This window comes from Haliaeetus leucocephalus, unplaced genomic scaffold (assembly GCF_000737465.1).
Source record: "Haliaeetus leucocephalus isolate CR32 unplaced genomic scaffold, Haliaeetus_leucocephalus-4.0 Scaffold151, whole genome shotgun sequence".
Lineage (NCBI taxonomy): Eukaryota > Metazoa > Chordata > Aves > Accipitriformes > Accipitridae > Haliaeetus > Haliaeetus leucocephalus.
The window spans coordinates 3,280,846-3,304,022 of NW_010972587.1; the positions used below are offsets into that span (position 1 = coordinate 3,280,846).

Below are 23,177 nucleotides of genomic sequence, written 5' to 3' on the forward strand. Positions count from 1 at the left end.
GTTTCCTAATCAAAACTGCTGCTGCTTTTCAAGTACAGCATGGTTTAAAAGCATGCAACAGACTTACAAGATGATCTTGCTCCAGTTTTCGTTTCCCAATTTCCTTACTTGCTACTGCTTTTGCTCGAGCAAGTTCTTCCCCATATTTTAATGCCAGAGCTTTTTTTACTGTAACTCGTTGTTGAACTTTATGAATCTGAAAAAAAAGAAAAAATACTACAGTAAGAGGCAAATTTTCAGATATGACCACATAATAAAATATAATCAGAAAAGACATGGGAATTAATAATTAATTCAAAGAAAGCCTACTGCCTCCAAATATCAGGCTACCCATTTCAAGACTTCCAGCTCTAGGAAACAGAAAGATTTCAAAATTAAAGTTACTTGTTCCTGAAGCTTCTTGAGAAACATCTTATTAGCATTCAAGATCTTCTCTGTTGCTTGTAGCTGTTCAGCCAGTTTGTTAATTTTATTTTCAGCAATTCGAACATTCTCTCTCTTCTTGGCCTCTTGTTGCAACAAATGTTTCAAGACAGATTCATCCTTCATCAATAGAAGTCTAAAAGTAGAAAAGCCATGTAACACAATTTTTTCCAAACATTTCTCAGAGCTATTGCTGCTCCTCTGAAACCCTAGTTATTTAAGAACCCAGCTCCTTTTCACTTATCAACAAACAACATTCTAAGGTTCTCCAGATAGCCTTAACATCCATGAGACAATAAATACTGGTAGTACATACAGCAAATTTCAGTAACCACAGTTCAGCATGTCAGTATAAACCAGATGAAAACACTCTAGTTATGAGGATGGGGAAAGTAAGCAAGTGGCATATCTTTAATACTGTTTTTAACATTAAGACATTCAAAACACACATGTTCTTGCTTAATAACCCAATTCTTCCTTAGGGTGCATAAGCCCATTAGCAGGCTACAAGCCATAGTATTAGGGCACAACAGCAGAGCAATTAAATATAAAAAGCTATGCATTAAAGGAAGCAAGGTGAAGACTTAGATAGACAGGTATGAATAAAGGGAGGAGGGAAGAACGTGCTTCAGTTAATGTCCGGCCACAAACCAGTTTGTTCACAAGACCACAAAGAAATAATCAAGTGGCAACGGAAGCAGAAAAGAAGGATGCAAAGCACTTAAATTTTCCACAATAACACGGAAGAAGGGCAAGAAACGTGGAAGAGGCACGCTAAGAGAGAAAAGGCATACAGGAAGAGCTTCAAACAGCATACTTATTTTGCAGAAGCACTCATTCATTTACATGTATCAGGCATGTCCCATTGCAACATGCTACCCTCAGAGTGTACTAAGTAGTGAAAAGCACACTCATTTTTTTGTATTTCAGAGCTATTAGGTGGCACAGCTGATATTCTAGTCACTCAACATAAACACAGCTGAGAACAGCTAGCATGACAATCATACTTCAAAGTTACAAAACACCACACTGGCACTACAACACAATTCCTTTTATACAGCAATAGAATTCAAGATTGAATAGTTCAAGACAACAGAAAACCAATAATTTGCTGTACTTTAAATGCTACACATTCAAAAAGATTATTTACTAGTTTCATCCTGCCAAGTAAACAAGGTAGGACTTACAGCAGCAAAATATGTACCTGTTTTTCTTAAGCTTTGCTTCTGCTTCTGTGACTTGTTTTGTCACTACTGCTATTCTACCAATTCCATCAACTTCACCATCAGAATTTGCAGGCGATGAATTGTTCCTCAGTGGATCAGACCTAATTAAGCGTTGCTTCTCACGACTAAAACAGAGATGTTAAAAGCAAAGATGTTCAGTAGCTTCAACATTCATTTCAATGGGTACTCCCAATAGTTTTAAAATCTTCAAAAGAGTAGCAGGACAAGATTTTAAGTTAAAAGAAAAAGAACTTTCCACAACTGCAATCAACTACTGCAAGCCAGCTCAAATCCAAGGACTTTTAGACTCCTATGTTGCCTTACTAAAAATTGAGTGGGGGGGAAACCTGAAGTTAATGGCAAGGTTTTCAAACTCATATTTTTCCTTCCAGTTACAAAAATAGACTAGTAAAGGACTACAAAGAATATACATTTTACATTAACAATTAAGCTCAGTTGTACCTGGCAATCTCTTCTTTTAAGAGCCTGTATTCTATCTTCTTATCTTCTGGTAGAGCCTCTGGAGTTCTCATTGGATCATTTTCTTTTTCTGATTTTGGAGGGGCTTTGATTTTTGAGGCCTGTTACAATGAGGTTCAAGTCAATACTAGTCACACTAGTTTAAAATACAGCATTTAACTAAATACAGCTATTGACTACTATTTTTAAGAGGCATTTCAGCACAAACTTAAAGCTGTTCAAGGCTAATAAGATCTTTTAAGCCAATGTTATTTTTGCTAGTAATTAAAGATGTATTGAATTTTATTTGAAAAAATGAAACCAAAACACATTACAAATTCTATCTTCAGGATGCCACCTTAACCAAAAAAATCATTTTAATTAGCTTGTCCAATTCAAATTACAATGTAATGGTCCAGACAGGAGTAATGTACCCACTCTCGCCCATTTCTGATGTAATCCAATATTTCTTGACCAAATTCTAAAGTTTAAATTCCATATACAAAGCAAAATCATTACAAAATAAACCTATTACATGCTGATAGCGTTTACCTCAACATTTCTCCTTGCTTCTTTTATCATAGATTCTAGTCCTCCAAATACACTGCTAGTTGAGTTAGATGGCTCTCCATCAGACTCACTATCATCCGAGTCATTTAACGTAACCACAACAGACTTGTGTTTTGGAAGCTGTTGGAGAATGAAAGAAGTTTTATACAAGAATAAAAAGTTAGAGACAGATACAGCTGAGTAGATATTTACTAGAAAAGAAGAGGGAGGTTAACTTCTTTTCTTATCATGGCACATGAATTCCACATTGTAAGAAAAAAACCCTAAGCATTCGTGCATCTCCACTACAAGACACTGTACCCATTCTTGATACTGTAACATGAAAGGTACTCCAACTTTTTCAACCTATTCCCAAGCATCTGCAGCACATTTACATTTCCATGCTCATAGCACACAGATCTCAAACCTTTGACTCCTCCCCTTCATAAATTATTTGAATTGTAATGAAAATTATCTTCCTCCATTTGCAAGCAATTTTAAGTAACTGAGAGGTAACAATCAATCAAGCCTGCATTAGAAATGCTGTGCCAGACATACCAGAACTCCCTCATCTTTCTGCCACACAGTTGTGATGCCTCTTGTCCCACAGTTACACTTAGCTGACTTTACAGTGAGCTGCTCAGGCAGTTAAATTGGCAGAACACCAACAGCAAATAAAGAACAAACGGAACAAAATTAATCACTTTTTGCCACCATCACTAACTGAAACAGCTCACTGAAGATCAGATGACTGCCAATTCCAGCACAAAGAAAGATGCAGAAACAAGCAGACAATTTAGATTAACCTCAAATGCTCTGGAGTTACAGCTTGAAAAGAAGCAACTCGGTTCACATTTCCAGGACTGCTCTTCCCCTCTTTCCAAGTCTCAACAACTACAGTTATACATTTAACCTTTACCTCAGGACAGGACCTCTTCAAAGCTCTAAGTGCCTTTTAAAGCACACACCCCACAAAAAACCCACTTTTTAAAATGAAAAATACCCAATTTCTACAATCATTTCTTTTTTATATTCTCTTTCTGGACAGTTCTTAAAATAAAGATCATATCTACTACTTCTGTATGTACTGCAGCTGCATCATTTTTACACTGCCATAGCACAGGTAGGTGAAAATCCCATTTATATTGGTGCAAGAAAATGGAACAAGGCATTGGTCCTCTCCTCACAAATATTCTCTGGCTGTAGCTCTATGGAAACCTGAATTAGTCAGGCAACACCCCACCCATCTCCTCACCTTCAGATGCCCAATACACCCCTTACCTGTCACTGGCTCTTGGTGCCAAGCTGCTTTTGGCACAGTTGTGCAGAGTAAACTTTCTCTAACTGCCTTCCCATTTTTCTTCTAGGGGAAAAGCTGATAGTGGGGAGGGTCAAAGTCAGCTTTTCTCCAGGTGTTTTTTCCCAAGTGTTATTTTCAGTTGTGGTTCAGCAAAACATTTAACAATCAGTAAAGTAACACCAGGCAACTACCATCACACTGCCTTCAGTAAATTAGCTTCAACTGCAGCTGTAATGCAGGATCTCTCCATAACATTCTAAGACATATTTTCAGTCTGTGGTGAACAGATCCCTGAGTGTCCATGACTACTTTGAAAAAGGATTACAAGATGTCATTGAAAAAGCAAACCAATATCTGTAGGCTATTTCACTATGCAGAGGTCCTCAACCCAACAGAAGAAATCCCAAGGTCTGTAAATTTAAAACCTCTTCTGAAATATGGTACAGCATACTCAGAACATTCAAAAGCTACCAAGCCCCCAAAGCTATGAAATTAGATTTCAAAAGCCTGAAGAATTTGTATTTTCTATACCTTTCTTAATTTCTGGATATATACAGCAATGCTCACAGAAAAACTATCAGTTTTTAAGGTCAAAATTAAACTCTCATGAGTTAATTATTTTTTTAGGCTCTACTGAGAAATACCAAATACTAAAAAGTTTAAACAAATCATAAGCATTCGATACAAATTGTTTTCAAAAGCTTAAACTAACAGGAGTAATTGATATTGTTTTCATATTGATTTGTTTTCACAGAGGACAGAAATACCTTGTGACTAGTCTCCTGTGAACATTATTTGGCAGCAAGTTCTTTAAAACACACAGCTATATTTTATATAAATATTCTACATCCCAACCTATTTAAAAAGATTATTAACAAATGCAAAATGCTTTGTTTCTATAATCATTTTTGTAAAAAAGACATTAGCCAAGCTAGCTGATTTGAATACAAGGTATTATTCTGTCAGCTTTAACTAAGCTAACCATCATTAGCAACAGGCACTGAACTTCAGCTGCAGGTTTTTTAACATTTACATAATGCCTTTCAACAGCACAGCTGATAAAGAGACATTTATCATGTTATAAAAACAAACAGCTCCCTAGTAACATGTTCTCCCTCATTTATGGAACAGCAGTTAATGAAGTCTCAGGACAATAGAATATGTGTTAATTTAAGGGTTTTTTTCAGAAGACATCTAGTATTTAAACATAAGAACACTCAAAAATTTAAGTAAATGTGAAATTATTATAGAAAGGAGGTAAGTATGCCCAAATTGAACAATTACTCTGGTTATATCTAGAATTTAAAGTAGATTGTGAATATGGGTACAGAAAGAACAAAATAAATCCACTTTAAGCTTATGAGCACAATTTTGCTACAGAAAGGGAAGTAGGCCTTAAAATGACCAAAAAAGGAATATTTGGGTCTCTACCATTTTAAGCTTCCCCCCCGCCCATTATGGCCATGGTGACCAAGTGATCATACAGCCTGTATTTATAAGCAAGAAAGCTGTTGGCCAGCTATAGCTAGATTTGATATTGATGTAATAGTCTCAAAGATACTATATATTCTTCCAAATTTAGTAAAGAAAAAAAATTAGTTTATTAGAGACACCCTCCACTGACAGAAAGGCAAAGGTATGGACTCAATCACACTATTCATTAGAGAATCTGCACGGGAAAGAGGTACAACAAACCAAGCTCTCGAAGATGTGTTGTTAAAATAATCACAAACTATCCACCTTGTATGGTTCACTGCCATAAATAGAACAGTAGATTATATGGGCTTCCAGTCTGGCATAACACAGGCAAATATGTTTTTATAACACATTTCCAGCAATCCAAGGAGACTGCAGACATCACAAATCAAATGCTGGCTTCACATACCTCCCGTGACCATTCAAATGAAGGTCAAGTTACAGAATATGGCTTCAGCTAACGTAACAAAGTCTGCTGCCTAAAGAGAATACTCTCTACTCTGTCTTCCACCCCACAGACATGCCATCTGCCACCACTTTTGCGCTAGCTCTGATGCCCACACACTGTTCACTGAAAAAAATTCAACTCCCCCTAGAAGGAAAAGTACTTTTTTCCCCCCAATGTTAGTTTTCTAACCAGTTTAGCATGTTAAATAAGTTAAGCAACAGGACTGATGCTCCAGACCCCAGTTTAAAAGAAGCGAGATGCCATTCAGCCAGGAGCAGGAGAAAGAGCAAGACCACCTCTATTTTGACAACAAACAGCAATCAGATTGGCTCAGCTACCACTGAACAGCACCCTTTAGTCTGTGCTAATCTAGCAAAGAAATTAATTGAACTATATTTACAGTCTCTTAGTTCAGATGAGTGCTGGCATGTTTTGGTGCTCTCTTAAGATGTAAATTCTTACTTCAGTGTCAAATTCTTTCTAGAGAAGCATCTGGATTATCAAAGTTACTAGTAATTCAAATGTTTAATTGAAGCTCCACCGTTCTGTGCTGTATCACTAAAAAACCTTAAGTCCGCTGTTCACTTGAACTGAGGACAACTTCAACTCATAGTCTTATAAATAGAAAGCACCAATATTTCCTTACTGTGATCACTGCTCGTGGAGGCCTTGGTACTCTGACAAACTTTGTATTTTGTACCCGTGGCTGAGACACAGTATTAATACTGACAGCGGACAGATTGCTTCTTGGCACAGAGTGCAAATTATCTGGAACAGGAGGGGAAGGTGGACCACTGTTACTTGAAGTTTCCTAACAAAATAAAACAAAAATACGGTCATAAGAATACACACTACACACAGCTATTTTAAAAGACATAACCATAAATGAGATTGTTCCATACATGTTTTGGAACATGGAATTGTGATTTAGGCAAACTATCCAAATGTATTAGACAAATCTCACAATTCTGCAATAATATCAAAAAGGCACACAAGAATATGCCAGTCATTCACAGGCCAATCGCAAAAGATTCGCAACCTTTTAATGAGGTCAAAAACAATCCAAATTTTCAAAACCACAAACTTTGCTTCTCACTCCAAAAAAACAAAACAACAAAAAACCAAAACAGTTAATGTCTCCTAACTCTTTTTGCTGGAAGGTTGAAACAAAGTTAAGTGTCTCGTTTTCTGACAGCTGATAAATAATAAACATTTTTTTGCAGAAAATAAAATGCCCATTCACCTGAATATACTCAATTTTCAGTACCTTGAAGTCTCGTAATTCCTTCAGAAATAAAAGAAAAGCTGCAATTTACAATTCAAAGGGTGTTCCAGACTGGCTTTTGTTTCGCTTTCTTTTGGGGGGCAGTGGGTGATGGAAATTCAGAGAATTTTTTTTTTATTTTTTTTTTAAAGTCATCAGAAAGGCAGCATTAAAAAGCCTGTAATCCTCACTTAGCAGGTCACATTTAAGTTTTGGTCAAGATTGCCATCTAGAGGTTTACATTCAAAAACCAATGGAATACCTCAGATCTGAAAGCTCGTTTGTTGGCTAGAGATTTGAGTAATTCTTCTCTTAACAGCATCTCCTCTTCCTCTTCCTCATCGGCAAATGGAGGTTTTGGTGGCTGTTCAGGCTCTTCAGGGGGAAGAGGTGGAAGAGGTGGAGGCGGCTCAAGCGAAACACAAGAAATACCCTCTACATAAAGTTGGCTCAAAGACGGTACAGGCTGAGGGAAAACAAGGGTTTGAAATGTGAAAATCACTACTAATGATTATTTAACAGAGGTTGAGACCTAAATTATTTAGCAGAGGTTGAGATCTAAATTATTTCATGAATCCTGTACCAGCTACTAGAAAGTCTATCCCAGCTGAAACCAGAACACCCCTCGAGGTAGTAAGTCAGAGAATAAGCATATCTACATACATGGCCTAGAGATAAGAGGCAAAGTTGCCTTGCACTAACAATTCCAAATCATTATTTTTCCTTATGTGCTTCAGGTAATTTTTGCTTTCTGTTAGGGAACAGCATAGTTCTAACAATGAAGACAAAATAGAGAGAACTTCAATTAAACAGGAATTGGATCAGCAAAAAAATAGCTGAAATAAAGAGTTTTAAGAAAGCAACCACAAGTCTATCAGGTAGTTCAAGGGAATCACCACAAAGAATTGTATCAAAACCAGAATCTAAATTTAATCCTAACTTTAGCATTAGAAATAAGATACAAAATGAGAATTATCAACTTTTTAAAAAATGCACTCCTTTCAAGATTACTTACTGGAATTGGAGGTGGCAGTGGCAAGGAAATTGGTGGTACTGGAGGTGGGAAATATCCTATCGGACACTCAAAGAAAGGAGGCTGCACTGGAGAAGCAGCTGTAATTAAAAAAATCAGCGAGTATAAGAAATCTGGCAGGTAATTACTAAACACCATCTCATGCTTATACTTCAACTGATTTAATGCAGCAGAAGGAGACAACAAATGTTTTTACTATGCCCCAATTTGAAAGGTAACACCAGACACACAGTGCATTTACCTCTTACATATATGTACACAAAAAGAGTAGTTACCTGTCCTTTTTCTATTTTACATACAAAATGCAAGTACAGCCAAATAGTACTACTAAGGTAATGATTCCAAATGGTTCAGCCCTCATATTTGATTTAATTTGCAAGAATCAACCTTCTTAAACTATGTATCTCGGAGTGTCCTGATTACTGGCTACCAAAAATACAATACAAACTAGGACAGAAGCAGACCAAATGCACAGCTGATACTGAATTATAAAACATAAAACTAGAGCTTGAGATGCTTCATCAAGAGAAGATTCATGTAGCTTACATGTCCAAAACACCACATGCAGTATTTTAGCAAACTGATTTATAAGGAAGGCTGACAAGAAATGATAAAAAAAGGATGGAAGATGAAAAGCAAGATAATAAAAATGGCCAATAAAATAGTATGTCTAATGAAGCTTTCTCAACACTGCACACGTTGAGATGGAACAAGATAAATACCTTAAATGCACCTCAAACTCAGAGTCAATAAATGACTTAGGCTAGAAGAGACCTCTGGAAGGCATATGCTCCAGCACAGGTGCTCAAAGCAGGGCTGCCCCAAAGCCAGGTTGCTAAAGGCCTTGTCAAGTCAAGTTCCAAATATACCTCAGGATGGAGATTCCACAACGTTTCCAGTTAATCTGTTCTAGTGTTTAACCATCCTGTGTGGAAGTTTTCTCTTGTATCTAACCAGAATTTATTTTGTTACAATTTAAGTGTTGCCTCTTATCCTGTTGCACACTCTGCAAAAGAGTTCGGCTCTGTCTTATCTATGCCCACTACGTAGTTGAAGACAGCAGCAAAAGCCTTCTTTAGCCTTCTCAGCACAAACTCAGCTCTCCCAGTCTCTTTCTCTAAATCAAGTGCTCCAGTCACCAACAAACTTCATGAAAAACAGGCCTGAAACAGTCTCCCTTAGTCAAAAAGGTCCTTTGCTAGACTCCTTCTAGTACATCACTATCTTTCTCCTACCATGAAACCAGAAAACTGATGCAGTCTCGTCAGTGTTTAACAGCCCCCTCCAACAACCCACTCATTATAGTCACAGCGCTACAACCCAGGCTGCAGTTCGCCTTTATCACCCAAAGCCACACTGCTGACTCACATTTCACCTAATGTTCATTGGGACTCCCAGGCCCTTTTTTGCAAAGTTGCTGTCTATCCAGTCAACACCCTGGGGCCCTTACTTTCTACACAGCTGCTTCAGAATGTAAAAGAACAAACTCTACAGTACTGCAATGAGAACAGTATAACCTTGAAGACCTTCAAAATACCACTACAGCAGAGACAGAGAAGAGTCAGCATTAAAACAAGACAAAATTAGCTCACCTTAAAATGTTAGTTCTATGACTGCCACATCTCAAAAGACAGACTTTCCTTCTAAAAGGATAGCTCATTTCTTACTTCTTAACTATTTTTACCAATCGCCATATAAGAAAACTGTAAATAAGTCTTACCTGGAGAGTTAGTTTCACTATCTGTATCCATAGCAACTTCATCATAATTATCATACTGATATATGCCTCCTGCACTATCTGTAGACTGCTTATCCAAAGACCATCTCAAGTCCGTATCTGAAGACTAAACACACAAAAAAGTGTATTTTATTTAGTCGGTCTTATGTTATTCGTTTAGAGCAAACCAATTAAAAGTAAATTTTAGAAACAGGCCCTCATAATTTTGACTTCTAATTGCTTTATAAATGCAATTTACTTAGCTTATACAAAAAGAGCAAACTGAAGATTACCTTTTAATCAAATCCATTGCAGGTAGTGACTTCACAAATTAACAGGCAGTTTTAAAACCGGATCTCTTTGGGGGTGGGGGGTTGTCATGATACACAGAAGCAATTTTTAAACACCTATTAGGTCATTATGTATCTAGTAAATTGCCATGGTTATATATTGCTGAAACACCTGAAGAGAATTAAATGCTTTATTATTTCTGTTAATCTGCCATGGCAATTACCAAGAGCACTTGAACTACCCTTGTTACAAACACCACAAAATTGCACTAGGATAATCTTCATCATGACAAAGGTGTGTTTAGGTGAAACATGTTCTGATTGTTCCAAGACTGATGTCTCAGATGCAGAATCCTTTTATTGTCCCAAAGAAGCCACATACCACACTGAAACATCCCCAGAGACTGTCAACTAATAAATCAGATTGATTGGCATCCATATAGTTTTAGGCATTCTTTAAACAATGTTCAGTGAACACTGAAAATATGGAGAACAGGTAAATATGACTTCTTAGACTCCTCAATTTGTATCTTTCAAAGACATGCAATAGACATTTTGGTAGCTTTTAGAATTTCTACTGTTTAGAGTTAAACACTTTTAGCCTCAACTTTCCACTCATTATTATTATAAATGGCACTCTTCTATAACATGACCTCAGATAGGGAGCCCCAATTCCCTTAGTTGCAGTTTCATTTCTCCTTACAGCATCAGTAGCTCCAAGCACTTGAAGCATCTAGCTGCAGCAGCTGTACTGCTTCCATGATGAAAAAATTCATGAAGTCATTTTTTCTGTAGTGTATCAATGTTTTAGAGACAGAACATTAGTGATTCAAGTGCCTTTTGCTAATCTCAAGGTGAGAGAATGAAGACAGTCTACAAGTGTAGCATGATGACTACTGCAGTAACTCTATTCCTTCATAAATTTGACACAACTGCCATCCTGTAACGAGGCTGAAGTAATTCTCTTTTGTGTCTGAGCATTTTCTGTACCTTGACAAATTAAAGAATACTAAAAAGAAACCAACCCTCAGCTGGTATTTTGAAAGAAGCAGGCCACTGAAGTTGTATTGACACAAAAAGTTTGAAGATGGAGACAAAACTGCAATCTAAGAGAAGAAAGCCAAGAAAGTTTGATTGACTGGTTTGCGTCAAATTACAGACTGCTCTTTGATCACAACATTCAAAATATCTTTAGGACGAAAATGCTTTACCACTGACTTGCAAATGTACAATTCGTACAAAACTGATCTTACCAAACCCAAAGGGAATCCCTGTCTAGCATGGGATTGAAACACTGGAAGCACTGAAGTATGTTGAGCTTTTCTTTCCCTTTTCTTTTTTTTTTTTAAGGGGAGGCAGAAGGGACATAGAACCAGGAGGGACAAGACAGAAATCACTCATGAATCTCAAATATAACACTTGAACACCATATAACAAATTTGTTACCCTGCTTCTTGATCTCCTCTTTCCTCCAACTAGCTTCATAAATCGATTGTACTGCTCTTCTTGATTTGAGAGGTCCCTAATTTTTCTGATTTCTTCTTCTCTCTTTCTTCTCTCCTCTTCCTCTTCTTGTTTCCTCTGGTCCTCCTCTTTCTGACGCCTGTCTTGTTCCTTTTGCTGCTGCATCTTTTTTGACGTCTTCGTCTGTTGTTTCCTCAAAGCCTGCTTGGCTTTAAATAAAAAGATACATGATTAACTGCACCTTACCTAAATGGTTCCCCCTAATCCTAGAGCTTTGAGTAGATGTATGGGGTTTTAGAAGGATTAAAGGCTCATTGCCCAATGTTTCACAAAACATACTATTTTTTTTTCATTTCAGAGGTCATGCCATTGATAGCCATTTCAGTAACGTTAAACTTATTACCTGTAGCACTAGGTTTTTTTGTTGAATGTGCTTTTGTACTGGCTTTGACTTTCTGTGTTACACTTTTCGTTTTTGTTAATTTTTCCTTGCTTTCCTTCATCACCTGTTGCTCTTTTTGCTGCCATTTTTTACTAGCAGACTGAAGTGCAAGAAGCCTAAGTTGCAATTCAGACATCTCCTCCTCATCATCAAGCAGCTTCTTGAGAAAAAAAGAGAAGAAAGGGTAAGACAAAGTCAAGAAACATCATTTAATAACTAAAACTATTTTGAAAAAGTATTTTGAAGTCTGTGCCAAAATTTTTACCACGAGAAAGCTTAAAAATCCTACTGTACTCTTAAGTGTCATTCCTTAAGACTGGACTGTTTCTATTACTGAAATATTTCAGGACTGCAATTTGGAAAAGCCATCAGAGTATCATAATGCAATTATGCCTCATCTACGGAGGAATACTTTCTCACCTTTTCAGATGTAACATCTGAACTGCTAAGCTTTCGCACTGATGTTTGTTCTTTGTCTTCTGTACCTGCCAAAAGAAAAATACCATATTTTTGAGTGAGTTGTTTCTCATGAGACAGAAATACATTAAAATGAAGTGCAGAATTTAATCCATACAAACATATTTTATCAGTATCATTGGTATATACTGTAAAACAGAATAGGCAGTTGTATGTATAAGATCACATTAACAAACATTAATATAAACTTGGCATGTCTCATGAAATCCACATCATCAAGACGGCATAAGCCTAAGGCAAGATTTGTCATTTTTTAATAATTCTCTGTCTTAAGGTTGACACGTACTTCCCCAAGAAGCAGAGAAAAACTCTGGAGACAAAAAGATTTGGAGACAAGGGGAAAAGAAGGCTTCTTGCCATCTATTTTATGCTAACATGTCACGTCAGCTGCTGTCCTTAGCATCTCAGATTCCACTGGCAGCTATTTTGGGTAACTGGTCAGTCTTTTGCAGAATTAAATATAAAGGCCCAAAGCTGCAGTAAGAACACACTTGCTCCATTTCATGCCAAAGGAAAACAGAAAAGAGTTATGCTACAGAAATGAATAGTGAATAGTAATACTTTTCTGCTAAACATTAAGATGTTGACATACTAATTTGTTGGACTGCCCAAAAGCTGTATTTATTATATAGTGTATACGGATACACATTATTATATAGTGTATACGGATACACATTATTATATAATATACATAATGCTGTATATTATATCATTACATAATTTAAGGATTATAGCTAATAACTATTAATATAATTGATAGCAAAATTATAATTATATAATTTATATATAACCACACATATATACATTTATCTGCATCAGAGGAGGAAATAAACATTTAGAGAGAAGCTTGGACATATTTTCCATTATTAGCCTTTCTTCAAAGAGATTCCTTCCCACAATTCAAATTGGTAGAAAATAAGTTTCCACTCCATACAGCTTTTAACCTTCCTAGCATTTTACAAAGTCACATTCAGAAAGGCACAGTTTAAAATATACCAAGACCTTATACCTAAACAAAAATGGCATGTAGCAAACGCTAAAGGTCTTCCCGCTTGCACATGCATGCATTTTTTAGAAGCACACATACAAGACAAAGAAAAATAATATCTAATACACATATGTATTCTAAAAGAAAATTCAAAAAGGTTATTACACTAAGAAAAGATCCTAAAATTTCAGTCCACAGGATGGAAGTAGGGAGACACGGATGGTACAGTAGTTTCTGTGATGCAGACAGACATATGCAGGGACATACTACACAAACTAAAATGCTCTTTCAAACCAGAAGGGGACAACACAGGCAGAACAGACTAATGGGCAATGAGGGAAGGAAAGCAGGCAATACTGTGAAGCCCCTGTCAGAACAGCAGAACCACGAAGAATTAATTCTTGAAAGAGACACAAACTTCCCTGAGTTTTAAGTTCAACTTCAACAAGTCTGGAGAAACATCCAGTACACCATTTGAAAATAAATATAATGGGAAAACCAAATTTTGCTAATTTTCTAATATATGCATAATCAAGTAGTATACATTCACTTGATACACATGAATCTGCAGTAACTCAAATCAGCTGGGTTTTTCCACTTTGGAAGCCTGTATTACATTCTCATGAATGGTCACTCTCACACTTAATCTGTTTGCTTTCAGACCATTCTTATGTCATACATTTAAGTGGTGTGCAAAAATTAAGATGCTCTTAATGTGCATACTATAGCATCTCTTTTCACTATCATATGAACTGTATTTTCAACTTCAGTGCTCCTAAGTTTTGAAGTTGGCTTTTTTTTTTTTAAACTGTTTTGCTTTTTAAATAGCTCTTTTACTCCTGCCTTGCCATGTTCTCTTCCTGCAGGCTACTGGTTTTTCTTCTATGGTCAAGATCTGTTGTTTTTCCTCATGTCTCCCATTAAAAACTGCATTATCTCTTAAAGAATATCAGAATCTATTTTTTTCCCTTTTTTTTTTATTAATGGGAAAGACAAGGGGGAAAAAACACCTAGAATGAGGTGGTTTAACCACTAATTATCAGTTTTCTCTTTTGGTTTATTTACAGGCTTTGTCTTCTAAATTCTCATTCTGAAGTTACATATAAATCATTCTGACTTTCACTGCTCTAGTCCTACCTTTCTTCATAGTCCTACTAATTACTCACCTGTAGTCTTAACCCATCCATTTACTACTTTGTCTCTTCCCACTCAAATTGATAGTTTACACACATTGACAAATTAGCTAACATAAGATGACAGGTGATATCCACAAGCACACCCTCAACCACAGCAAATACTTATTAGAACTAGATGAAGCCTCAGAACAGGAAGCTTAAGCTAGCTGCCTTATTTTGCTGCAGACTTAAAAGTAAGTTCAAGGACTTTTACCACAGGTCAGCTGGACACGATAACTTGTTTCTCACTAACTACTTCATGCATCTGAGCAATTATGCTCTTTGGCTTGCAGTCCAGAACTACCTGGACATGAAACTTATTCTACCCTTCTGCTACATTTCTTCTACAAATCCTTTCTACTTCTGGCCCATGATTTCTTCACTATTCATGAATATCAATAATGACCAAAATAATTCTGGTGAAAATATCTCATAAAGGCTTGTTACACTAAAGGAAGCACATAAAGATGAAATGCAGAAAAAGATGTCTCTAAATGTTATCTTTTCAGCTAAAAACCCCACATTTTGCTTCTGCAAAAAGAACATGGGAAAAACAGAAGAAAAACTTTCAGTGAAAGCCAATGATTTCTGCTCTGAACAGCAACTAAAACCTTCAAGTCTTGTCCTCATGCTTAACTATCAGTTAGTCTAAGAAAACACATTAATTAAAAAAACAACAAAAACAGTTTTCCCCCGCACCTAATAAATATGACAGATAATGGCAAGCAAAAAGAACTTCACAAGCTAAAACAACTTTACAAGTACTTACCTTGGCCAGATTCTGTGACTTCAGATTTTTGCGATGACTGTTTCGTTCCTTCTTTGCCTTTTTTTAACCTGCTCCTCTCAGCTGGAGTAGGCAGTTTTTGTCTGAGAGGTTTCAGTTCAAATGCCTGAAAGGCTATAACCGGATTTTTCTCCTCAGGAGATATTTCTTTTATAGCATCCGTTGTAATACTGTCATTTTCTACAGTTATTTGGTCCTCAGTGTCTGCTGTTTTATCATCATCTTGTTGTTCATTTTCTTCCCTGTTGCTCAAAGCCAGTCGTTCATCTTTATTAATGTATTCAAGCTCTAATTGTATCTGCTTATACTTCAAGAGCAGATCCTCAAAACTTTCTTCTACAGAGTTTTCATTTTTAGAAGAGTAGTTCTGCTTTCTAGATGGAGACCTTCCAAAAGTTTTGGCTGAATTACTGGTCAAGAAAACTAAGACAAGAACATGTATAACCTTAAAACAGTGGCGATATTACCACTGAAGACTAAATTATGACAAGCAGACTTAAGATCATTCTCATATATTTTCATTTTACCTTAAGGCTACCTTGAAAAATATCCCTTATAAATACAAGCAGCATGCAAAAGATGTAGCCATTATTATATATTAACAGCTTAAATAAACATTTTCTGAAACCAGCAATTTAAAATATCCTACTTATGACAAGAATTTCATGAATTGCTGAGAAGTCTTGTCTCTTGCTCACACCATCCTCCCAGAAACAACAGCTGGAAAGGTTCCCTATCACAGTCAGACTTACAAAGTTCGTAACTCAAGTATTGAAGATAGGCTAAATTAATTCTCACTCATTTTATCCTTTCATAAAATTCTAAGTCTAGCCACAATACAATTATGCACTGCAGTAACTGTAACTCAACAAATGAGGTAAGGCAGAGAATAATCAACTACTGAAGGGAATAAAAAAAGTGGCTAAAGCCTTGCAATCAAAACATTCAAAAAATGCTAAAAGAGGATTGGGAATTACTAATTACTCAGAAAAGGTTGTCTATACATGCCCAAGGGATAGATTTTCTTGACAACATGTTGTCCAAGGCAGGCAATGCAAATATTCTTAGGCAATTGTATCCTGAATAAAAGTTCTCATTATTAAAGGTTCACTTCCTCTTACCTTAACCTGACACTTGAAAAGCTAAACTATCCTGTAAAATAATCATGCTCGAGGGGAAATCTTTTTGGATACCGAGTCAGGTTTGACTCATTTGACTTTCAGTATCAACCCTGCTGCGATAACAGCTGACTCACACCCAGTTATGCAAAATGCTTTTTCATCAATGTCATCTCTTAAAACAATAAATTGAGTAAAACTAAAAGCTAAAATAGGTGTCCTCTGAATGCAGGCATACTGAATCCAGAGGAAGATAACTTTGTATTTGTCTTCTGCTCACAACGTGCATTAACAACTCAGATGCTTCACTATGTTAACTTCTAATGTAAGTATGAAGAAGCTTGGTATGTATCCTACAAAAGCAACTTCTGTAGTATCAGGAAATGTTCTGCTATACAATGCTTTCTTAAGTGTCAGCACAAAAAGCAGAAACTAGTAAAGATAAACTACATAAAATCCCAGCAGGCAATCAAACAATCTATAAATATGCTGAAAATACCAAGAGCTGTGTGCAGTATAGCACCAAATTATGTAATAAGTGTATTTGCCAAATTGACTTCCAACACATTTCTACGTCCAAAAAGACAACTACATTAGTGATTTTGTGAGTCACAGGAAAGTCTGAAGCTAATTAAGAGATTTAACATCACTTATAAAAATAAGTCTAACTATTATTTGATATTGAAATACTTCAATAGCTTGTAGAGTCATCTAGAGTTGGGTAACAAGACAAAGCTTTGAGATTTTTTTTGTGCTCGGGATAACACAATTGCTAGAGCTCCCACAACGGTATTAATCAGAAATTCTGTGTTTCACATACATAGAAATTTTTTTTATACATGGATCTACACACAGAATGCAAGACTACATGGAATGCTATGAAAGACAGACAGGCACATATACATTAAAACAACAGTTATTCTTCAATCAATTCAAGAGACTTCATCCTACAACAACAACAAAAAAAAAGAGAGACCAACTGAAGAAATTGGGGGGTTAGAAGTGAAGAAATATGTACACTGTGAAGGGCTCAGAATTCAATGGAAACAGGAAGTCATAATTTGGTCTTGTATTTCAGACTCAAAATTCCACAATTCTCCATGCAAGAATTTCTGCAGAATGACTATGCAACAGCTTTGTGCTCAAAGTTGCTGGGAATTAAAAGAAAAGCATATTAAAAGCTAATACCCAAAGAAAAGTAACAAGAACTCTTGAAGTGTTCCACTGTGTCATTTACTCCATTTACACATATACTCCTACAAAGCACGGCGCAAAGTACTAGTTCCAAAGATAAAGAAGAAAAAGCCATCTCTCTCTCTCTCAGCAGACACTTAAAACATTTCACTTTCCTGGGGGAACTCCAAATACCACTCCACGCCACAAGTCTCCTTGTACCAGTTGATGTGAAGGTCTCTTCTGAAGTCACATGCCCATGAACTACACCCCTACTCCATTAATATTAGCAACATGGAGGTACTGTAATATTTAGGAATACTGTAATATTGACTCCTTTAGGTGGCAAGGATATGAAAAATACAGAAAATTACTTAGATTGAGAGAAAATCATGGGCCTTCCTTAACTGTATGATCCATGAACAACTGAATGTCACTTATTAAACAGCAATAGTATTAGAACCTTCTCTATCATGTTTAAACAGAAGAGTGCATCTTAAGTATTGGGGGAGGGGAGAAGACTTGCTCATTTTCTGCTTTTGGTTTGAAAATGGAATTATCCATTTCTGAATGCTCTATTAAAAGGGAGCAGGAGACTGTATCGGTATTAACAAGCATTGCAAGGTCTGTTTAGGATGATCAATAAGTTTGCCCTGCAAATTACTCATTACACAGAAAGTGACCGTTTTCTGGTACTCAGAGCAACACTGCAAATTAAGAGATTTAAAATCTATTTTCAGCACTAGAACAGTCTTACCGTGCGACCTTAGGCAAATCACACCTTCACTCACTGCCTCTCGAGATAAGATCCTTGAACGAAGATTTCTTATGAAGACTTCAGTAACACTGTAACTTTACCAGATCAGATTAAATAAAAGCATCTCTTTATCACTAGTTTACATACTCCATCCACACTAAAAAAAAAATTAATGACACTGATAGATAATATTGTATCTAAAGTAACACAATGATCCAATGAGTAGCTTTCAAAGCCTTAAGTGCTGGCACAAGTAGGAAAAATTCCTGTTCCTGAGATCAACCAGAAGAGTCAAACAAGGAACACACATCCTTTGACCATCGGTATGGAGGACAATAAAACACTAAGATTCTGGAGAATAGGTTTTAACCACTAGTTCTCTGGCTCAGGGTGTTTTTTACACTCGTCTACATTTTCAGTGAGGCAACAGCACAGTTACATCAAGTTTCAGTACCAGGCAGCCCCTAAGTTACACTGAGAGGAGCTTGTTCCACCACTTTTGCAGTTCCTACTCCTAAAAGGAGAAAATATTAGAACACTATTAAAAGCCACCTAAGCAACTCTAAGAGCGATCAGTGGAGAACATCCTACAAGGAATGCTGGGTATGGCCTTATAGAGAAATAGAGCTTTCCTATGTTATCCAAACTTCAGTATAAACCACATTCTGTGCACACAGTCCCAGTTCAACTTAGGTTTAGCTTTAAAGTTAGCTTTAGCTATGTGTGAGAACCTCTGAAGGGCTGGAAGCGAATATGAAAAAACAGTGGATCCTTCATTGCCCAATAAGGGAAATTAACAAGCTTAGGGTTTTAGCTTAACAACTGTGACAGTTTAATTATATACATTAAAACTGCCGCACCAAAGACTGACCCTGCTTCACAAGATTCGCACTTCGGGCTAGAAAAGCAGCCACCTGGGATCCGATCGACTAAGGCTTTGTTTCAGGCTACACTTTTTCCCTAGACGGGACTGATGGGCCAGGTCGCAAGCCAGGTCACGGCAGTAAATCCGGCTTCCCAGCAGCCTCTCCTCGAGAAGCAGGGCCTGCTGCCCCAGCCAGATCCTGGGACTGGAAGGGGAGCAACCCCCCCTGCCCCATTACCTCTACGGGAGTCCTGCTGCCAGGACGGGAAGGAAAACCGGCCCTTCCCGGGGCTCTCGCCACCAACACCCCCAGGCCCACCCCAGCAGCACGGCCTCCCCGCCTTCCCCTGCCTCTCACGTCTCAAGGATACATTTTCGAGGCGAGGGCTCCCTCCAGCCCTGGCTGCCACCGAATCCGGCACCGCCTCCCCCTCCGGGCGGCCTCCCCGGAGGGTTGCCTCCCCGATCGCCGCTGCCTCGGCTCCTACCCCAGCGCCCTCCTCCCCTGTAGGGCCGGCCTCGGAAGCGGAATCGATCCAAGGCACTGTGACTGCGTTCCCAAAATGAGAGCCGGGGGCCCGTCTCGGAATGCGAACCCGACGGCATCCGCGGCGCCGGCATGGGCGGCGGGTGGGAGCGGAACGAGTCCTTGGGCCGATACCCGCCGTGGCCGTGCAGGTGCCCCATCTCCGGCGGGGGCTGGTGCCGCGAGCGGGGGAAGGGCCGGCCGGAGGAGGAGGAGGAGGAAGAGGAGGAAGAGAGGGAGATGCCCCCGCGGAGGCCGGGAGGCGGCCTGCGCCTCGAGTAGGGCCTGCTGCTGACGAGGCCGCCGCCGGGCTCGCCGCCGCCGCCGCCGCCACAGGGCCCGAAGCCGTTGTTGTCATCGTCGCTGATTTCGCCGTCTTCCAGCTCCCCTTCCTCCTTCGGGGAAAGCCCGCTAGGATCCAGCGCCGCCACCGCCTCCGCAGGCGCGGCAGCAGCAGCGGCAGCCGCCTCCGCGGCCGCCATGGGGCCCAGGACCGAACGGTCTCCGGCCAAGGCAGAGCGCGGCCCTGCCCCTCAGCCGCTCGGGCGGTTTCGTTTCCTGCGCAGGGCGGCCCGGCGCCGCGCCTCGCCCCTTCCCCGCCGCCCGCCCGCCTGCCCGCCTCTGCCCTGCCCCGCCCCGGCCCGCCGGGAACTCTCGCGAGATCGGCGCGGGGTATCCTGGGTAGTGTAGTTCCCAACTCGTGGCGAGGCCGCGTCAGGGAAGGGGGTGGGGGAAAGCCGGTGGCTCAGCCTATAGCGGGGCGGGGGCGGGGGGCGGGAGCCAATGGGGGTTCGAGCCGCCATGTTGGTAAAGGAGGCGAGTGGGAAGGGCCGCCATCTTGTTGAAGGGAGGCGAGCTGTGTGGAGAAGGAGGGTGGTGGTGGAGGTGGAGGTGGAGGTGGGGGCGGGCTGCGCTGCTCTCCGTCTCCGCTACAAGACTGTCAATGGCAACTTCCCGTAGCACTGTCCGGGGCAGCGCCAGCCACGGCGCTAGTCCTCCCGGGTGGTCGTTCCCCCGAGCCGCAGACCCTTTCTCTGTCAGCGGGGCCCGTGTACTGCGGCCCCCCAAACGGTGCACAGGCTTCTAAAGAAGGAAAAGCAGCGGGCGTTCTGGCAGTGCCCGGCACCCTGGTAGGCATTAGTAACCAGCCAGCTCCCTCCCAGTAGCTCAACTGCTGTTAAAGTTTTTAAGAAGGAGCTTTCAGCGCCTGACCTGTAATTGCCTTGAAGTTCAGATGGGCCCTAATGGCTTCTGTGACAGCAATGGAAAGTGAGCATCAGAGAGGGTAAAGCAGTTGCATAAACTCCTTAAATCAACTGTTTTAATTTCACTTCTGTGAGTGTTCTGGTACTACCTCATCTGTTTCAGGGGCTTGGCATCCTACTGATGTACCTAAGAAAAGATGTACTTGAGAAGTGATACACTTAAGGAGTGATTTACTTAAGAAGACCACAGAGGTCTTGTGAAATAAGATATCCTTTGCATATGCAAGGCATGCCTTGCTAACGGCTGGGCCCCTGAAGGAGAACTCAAAGACTGATAAAAAGGGAACATCCTACCCTAGGAGGCGCAGAGAAGCTGAAAAATTGCTAATAGGCATGAAGTCAGCCAAAATCTTTGATAACTGGAGGAAAGGTAAAGGCGGCAGGGGGAGATCACGACCACCGACTCAATTGAAGACCACAACACTTGCGCTGTGGAATAAAAGAACACTACCTTTAATTTGAAGGAGGGAAACTTTAACCCAATAGAAACTGTACTAGATAAGTGACTCCCAGTAATAGTTTTGGGGAAGAACTTTGGAAATGGAATATGTATAACTGAACTGTATAAAGTGCTTGCCCATGTAGGCATGAGGGGTGCTAGCTTTGTGGATTACCACCTAGCCCCCATCTTTGCGCAAATATGAATTGGAATAAAATACCTCTGCTCTGTGTGTAATTGGCGTTTTGCGCACGGGGTAAACGACCCCACTTGTGGCACAACACTACCAGGGTGCTGTCAGGTGAGCAGTGATGGCTTTCTTGGGCAGAAGGAGAAACCCTATTTTAAATAAAGCCTTTCAGCCTTTCTAAGTCAAATTGGCATCTCCTGGAAGACTCAAAAAACTTGACTTTCAAAACTTCTAGCACAGTCCTCGAGAGCTTCTTTGCCATGATCATGCATGCTAAATGGCTTTGCAGACCTGCCATAGTTCCCAAACTTGGAGATAGACTGCTGCCTTTTTGTGCTTTTCCTGAGGGTGAATTATGAAGGGGTTTGGTTTTTTCAGTGAATAATGTGCTACAAAAGCACAAGTATCAAAAATAAAATTCAGTATCATGTTACTATTTATTTTTCTTCTTTGCCTTTCTCTCTAGATTTTCTTTAGATCCCACAAGAATAGGGAGAGTGGATAATGCATATGCTTTGTAAAGTCCAAAATGTTGTGCCAAAAAAACTTACTTTCTTTGCTCAAAACACTTTGCATCCTCTTGTTTTGGCCTAAGTGGATGAACTACATGACTTAGAATAGATACCATTACAATGACTTGACTTCCTACAAAACTCAAAGTAATGGAATGTGTCTGTCATGTCCTAAATTTCTTTAATTTCTTCTATTTAAAACTGTGGATTCTATTAAGATATTTACAAGGAAGAATGAAGCAAGTTAAAAGTTTGCCTTTTTTTTTTTTTTAACCGGTATCCATCATACTACAGTAGTGTGTTGTTTGTGTCAGTTCTTCTATTCAAATAGATGTTATCTCTAGAAATCATGCTTAATTGGTGGCTTTTACTATTTTACATATCCCACATTACTAAAAACATCCACAAATATGACACAGGACCTACTGAAAACTTTCTGAAGTAGCAGCTGGAGGTCAGGCAGTTTTCTTAAACAGGTGCTAGGTGCCTATGTCTGTGTCTGAAATCTGATCCGCTGTAGTTACAGAGAAGTTTCAATATCACTGTATCTCAGCTGCAGAAATTTCCCTCCCAGCAGATGTTTGCTTACTTGGGCACCCCAGAGCTTTGCATATATCTGGTTCCAGTTTCCTTTGTACAGTTACCTTTATTTCTAAGTGTTTTCATACACCAGTAGGAAATTAGAAATCAGTATTATTAGTGGGAAGGAAAATGTTTATAGAAATGTAAGGTATTGGCAAAAAAGCAGCAACTCTATGGGAAATTAACCTGATGTGCATATTCCCACTCTATTGATTGTTACTGTATGTTTGCC

General features: G+C 39.1%; 1 protein-coding gene across 2 annotated transcripts in view; it reads right to left on the reverse strand.

Moving 5' to 3' along the window:
- Positions 1 to 20,217, reverse strand: part of ZFC3H1 (zinc finger, C3H1-type containing) — a 52,852-nt gene extending 32,635 nt beyond the window's left edge. Inside the window, exons 1-14 of one of the 2 annotated variants that reach the window (XM_010561781.1) lie at positions 19,803 to 20,217; positions 15,501 to 15,920; positions 12,512 to 12,576; positions 12,053 to 12,251; positions 11,632 to 11,858; positions 9,899 to 10,022; positions 8,161 to 8,258; positions 7,408 to 7,611; positions 6,528 to 6,692; positions 2,661 to 2,798; positions 2,112 to 2,230; positions 1,628 to 1,774; positions 385 to 559; positions 68 to 196 (exon numbers count right to left, since the gene is read on the reverse strand). In XM_010561781.1, the coding sequence (XP_010560083.1) occupies positions 68 to 196; positions 385 to 559; positions 1,628 to 1,774; positions 2,112 to 2,230; positions 2,661 to 2,798; positions 6,528 to 6,692; positions 7,408 to 7,611; positions 8,161 to 8,258; positions 9,899 to 10,022; positions 11,632 to 11,858; positions 12,053 to 12,251; positions 12,512 to 12,576; positions 15,501 to 15,920; positions 19,803 to 20,118 (2,526 nt within the window). In that variant the 5' untranslated portion in view covers positions 20,119 to 20,217. The remainder of the gene's footprint in view (positions 1 to 67; positions 197 to 384; positions 560 to 1,627; positions 1,775 to 2,111; positions 2,231 to 2,660; positions 2,799 to 6,527; positions 6,693 to 7,407; positions 7,612 to 8,160; positions 8,259 to 9,898; positions 10,023 to 11,631; positions 11,859 to 12,052; positions 12,252 to 12,511; positions 12,577 to 15,500; positions 15,921 to 19,802) is intronic. The other variant, XM_010561782.1, reaches the window with a different exon arrangement.
- Between the last annotated feature and the right edge of the window lie 2,960 nt (positions 20,218 to 23,177).